The 4,839-nt window shown below is 39.7% G+C and overlaps 1 protein-coding gene across 2 annotated transcripts in view; it reads right to left on the bottom strand.

Moving 5' to 3' along the window:
- Positions 1–3,536: 3,536 nt before the first annotated feature.
- Positions 3,537–4,839, bottom strand: part of shld3 (shieldin complex subunit 3) — a 1,880-nt gene continuing 577 nt past the window's right edge. For both annotated transcript variants that reach the window (XM_084086708.1, XM_084086707.1), the window contains exon 2: positions 3,537–4,618. In XM_084086708.1, coding sequence (XP_083942834.1) covers positions 3,830–4,618 — 789 coding nt within the window. In that variant the 3' untranslated portion in view covers positions 3,537–3,829. The remainder of the gene's footprint in view (positions 4,619–4,839) is intronic.

The following is a 4,839-nucleotide window of genomic DNA, read 5'->3' as shown; positions in this document are numbered from 1 at the left end:
GATAACATCGAGGTGAAACTGCAGAAAAACACTTCCTTTGACTCTTTCCTTCCATTTCACTTGTGGTTGAATTCAGTCGAACTGAACAAATCGACAGGAGCTTTCATGTGTTATCGGTCATCTATCTGAGAAAAGGGCCTGTTCGGAAAAACTGCAGCATTTCAACATCAATTTACAATAACATGATTACAATAATGCATCTAATTTGTTAACGTTTAAAATATAAACCAACAATGAGCTTTAATGTTAATGCTATTAATCAAAATATGCATGTTCATTAAACTGATGCAAATCTTGATCTTGTTCGTTGTTAGTTAATGTTAACTTCACTAATGTTAACACATGAAGCGTGTTACAGTTTTCCCGTTTGACGTAAGAATGTTTATATAGTTTAGTCGAATGAACAAAGGAAAATAATCAAATGCTGGGAAAAAATTTTAAACGGTGAATTCCTCAGAAACTGTTGATGAACAAGATATTATGAACGGACGTCACACGAGTTGCAACATTTTTAAAGAGCAGATTAAACTTTAAAGCTGCAGGAAGACAGAAACTGAACCAGAAATAAAGTAAATGAATCGGTGCTCAATCAATCAGTGCAAAAACAGTTCAGAAAGTGTTCAGTCGCAATCAACACAAACACCGTCATCACACACTCCTGATGAAACTGATGAAAAACACGAGTTTCAAGACACGAATCAATCAATCAGTCAGAGTATTGGCCATCATAGAGGAGATTCAGAAGAATCATGATGATGATGGCGATGAAATTAAGCTCATGTTCATCAAGTTCACAGATTGTTCATTGTTCGGTCGGTCATGTGCTCGGCTGATGCTTTCTAAAGTGCATGAATCTCAATATAAGAATGTGATTTCCCTGGAGTCTGGACTCAACATCATGTGTGTGAAACTGGTTAACATACTTGAGTCCAGACTCCAGTGCAAGTTGAAATCACATTCTTAAATTAAAAACATCACACAATGATATCATATTGACTTTCCCATTTGGATGCACCAAAAATCAATGGAGAATTTAGTTTCTTCTCTTAATCAGGTGAAAATGAGTCTGATCACGTGATTTGAGGAATTATTCTGGGGTGCGTTTCCCAAAAGCATCGTTGGCCAACTAGGATCGCGATTTCCATTGAACTCTATTGGGAACGACGGAACTTTATGGCAAGCCGTTTTAGCTTAAATTGTACCCAGCGTTACTCGTCGTAATTGCATTTTTAAGAATTCAATTAGAGAGCTCTACAATTCAATTCTTACTAGTAGCAATTCCAATAGAGAGCTCTACAAATGAATTTTTACTAGTCATATGTCTCCATTGACTTCCATTCATTTTTAATTACAGAGCTCTTCAATTGAATTCTTTCTAGTAACAATTACAATTGGAGAGCTCTCTAATTGAATTTTTACTAGTAAAAAAACGAATTAAAGATATGTATAATTGCAGAGCTCTGTAATTGAATTAAAGAGCTCTGCAATTGCATTCTTACTAGTAACAACTGAATTAGAGAGCTCTCCAATTGTAATTGCTACTAGTAAGAATTGAATTGTAGTGCTCTCTAATTGAATTCTTACTAGTAAAAATGCAACGTGTAACGCTGGGTACAATTTAAGCTAAAACGGCTTGCCATAGTTCAGCTGATGCTTTATTGTGACTCACCAAGTGCATGAATCTCAATATAAGAATGTGATTTCAACTTGCACTGGAGTCTGGACTCAAGTATGTTAACCAGTTTCATGTGTGAACCATCATATGTGTGAAACTGGTTAAAGGAACACTCCACCGTTTTTTGAAATAGGGGTTATTCACCTTCTTTCCTACATTTAGATAGGTGGGCAAATGCATTTTTGTCTCAGTGCATGCATTGTTTTAGTTTGACAGGGTTGGCGCTAGCTTAGCTTAGCATAATGAATGGAATCCTTTGTTGCCAGCTAGCATGTCCTGAGTAAAAGTGATATAAAAAATAAAAAACCCACCTAATTACGTGTGGCCTGCGTATTCACAACGAGTACAAATAGCGATGCAGATTAACACTAGGCGATTTCCTAGGCAGATATTGACTTAAGTATTAAGGACTATATTAGGGAGAAGCACAGGCGAAGCACTGCTACTTGGGCGTGATATCTCTGTGCCCAAGTAGCAGTGCTTCGCCTGTGCTTCCCCCTAATATACTCCCAAGTCAATATCTGCATAGGAAATCACCTAGTGTTAATCTGCATCTCTATTTGTAATCGTTGTGAATAAGCAGGCCACAAGAAGTAATGGTAAGGGTAAGTAAGTTTTTTTTTTTATTTTATATAACTTTTACTCAGGATATGCTAGCTGGCAACAAAGGATTCCATTCATTGTGCTAAGCTAAGCTAGTGCCGACCCTGTCAAACTAAAACAATGCATGCACTGAGACAAAAATGCATTTGCCCACCTATCTAAATGTAGGAAAGAAGGTGAATAACCCCTATTTCAAAAAACGGTGGAGTGTTCCTTTAACATACTTGAGTCCAGACTCCAGTGCAAGTTGAAATCACATTCCTAAATTAAAAACATCACACAATGATATCATATTGACTTTCCCATTTGGATGCACCAAAAAAACAATGGAGAATTTAGTTTCTTCTCTTAATCAGGTGAAATGAGTCTGATCACGTGATTTGAGGAATTATTCTGTGGTGCGTTTCGCAAAAGCATTGTTGGCCAACTAGGATCGTGATTTCCATTGAACTCTATTGGGAACGACGGCGTTGGCTTTGGGAAACACACGCCAGATCTAGAGAACAAACGCCGCAGAACGACACACACACACACACTTTAATACTTAGCAGGTCTACTCTGGACTTCAGAACATGATGTTCTTCCTCAGTGTTTCTGTCTCGTTTTCAGCACAAATATCTAAACATTCTTAAATCAAGATACATTTACTGGAGAAGCAGCAAAATGACTTAAGATATTAAGACTGGAAAAAAATTATGAAAAATCAAGTTAGTTTGTGATACAAATATCTGCCAAATGGAGTCTGGAGTTTGAATTAAAGCTACACTGTGTATTTTTTAAGTTGATTATTTGCAAAAAAAACACTTTGTTCTTTCAAAATGATATGTACTCATTAATGTGTAATTATTTCTACCAACTAATCAAGTATTACTCGTGAGCATAGAATCTGCCATTTTAGAATACATACGAGCGAGTCGCTCGAATGGCGGCAGCCATGTTGCGCCTCCATCTTGAAAATACAAAAGAGGGACATACCTGGAAATTCAAGCTTCCCTTTCGCGCTTTTACACTCAGTGGCACCGTGACGAATGCGAGGGGGAGATTACTCACGACTGCCGGCAGATTTGAAATAATACGGCCACCGTAGGAGTTAAAACGCCCTCGGAATGGGAGGGGCTATAAAGTAATATTCAGTTGGTAGTCATAAACAATTTCACCGCTAGATGGGAGAAAATCCTACACAGTGTAGCTTTAAACATTACCTTGAAGGTTTTAAATGAAGGTAAATAGCTCTCCATCAACACGACAGACACAGATGTGAAACGCACAGCACATTTTAATACGGGTGTAAAATACATATCATATAAAAACAAACAATTCATTAATGCCCATTTATAAATATGAGATGTTTTCACTCGGTTTCACATTTACAGAAAGTCAATAAAAACTCATAACTTAATTAATTCTCTGAGTTTATGCACCGTCAGTGTGATTGTCCCTGAGAGCCGGAACTCCTGCTTTAGGAAGAGCATCATATCATATAAAAACAAACAATTCATTTATGGGCAATTATAAATATGAGATGTTTTCACTCTGTTTCATGCTTAAAACTCATAACTTAATTAGTTCTCCCAGTTTATGCACCGTCAGTGTGATTGTCCCCGAGAGCCGGAACTCCTGCTTCAGGAAGTTCCCGATGTACTCGCAGTAGAAGACGTCGCAGTAAAGCCAGATCTGCGCCAGCGCTCGCTGGAAGTTTGCGTTGCAGGAGGGCATTCGGGAATGCCGGACGGCCCGGATCAGATCCCGCCACAGATCCTCCAGGCCGCGAGAGCCACAGTTGCGCTCACACACCACCCACTTCACCCGCTGATGCGGATCCAGCCCGTGATCCTCGATGATCCGCCGGAAGGGACGGGAGAAGGAGCGCGGGATCCGGAGCGGAGCGGATCTGTGTGAGATCACACACCATGAGCGCTCAAACTTCTGAGGATCCGGGATGGGTTTACTCTGGGATCTGGAGTCTGAAGATTCCCGTGGGATCGGGAGTGGGATCTCGTGTGGGATCTGGGGTGGGATCTGGAGTGGTATCTCGGGATGGTGTGGGATCTCATGTGGGATCTGGAGTGGGATCTGGGGTGGGATCTGGAGTGGGATCTCGTGTGGGATCTGGTGTGAGATCTGGTTTGGGATCTGGTGTGGGATCTGGTGTGGGATCTCGGAGGAGGAGATCAGAGGTGGAGGTTTCCGGGGTCTGATGGGTTTTTGGGAGTCTAACGCAGATGGGAACCAGGGTTTGAATTCAGGCAGGATTGTGTTGGGAAAATCCTGCAGGACTCTGTGTGTGAGGAGCACGACATCTCTGAGCTCCAGCAGCGGACGGAAATACACACTCACATCCTGACAACACACACAACTTGTCTTTATGTACACTTTTTATGTGTGTGAAAGAGTTTCTTCTGCTCACCAAGGCTGTGCTTATTAGATCAAAAATACAGTAAAAACAGTAAATATTATTATGATAATCATAATTATTGAATAAATATTATTTATTCCTTGACGAATAAAAGTATTTTAAAAATATAAACTGTTTTCAACACTGATAATAATCATAAATGTTT

The sequence above is a fragment of the Abramis brama genome (assembly GCF_963993115.1).
Source record: "Abramis brama genome assembly, chromosome: 16".
Classification (NCBI taxonomy): Eukaryota; Metazoa; Chordata; class Actinopteri; order Cypriniformes; family Leuciscidae; genus Abramis; species Abramis brama.
The sequence above is the reverse complement of the archived record's forward strand: the minus strand, read 5'-3'. Positions and strand labels throughout refer to the sequence as shown.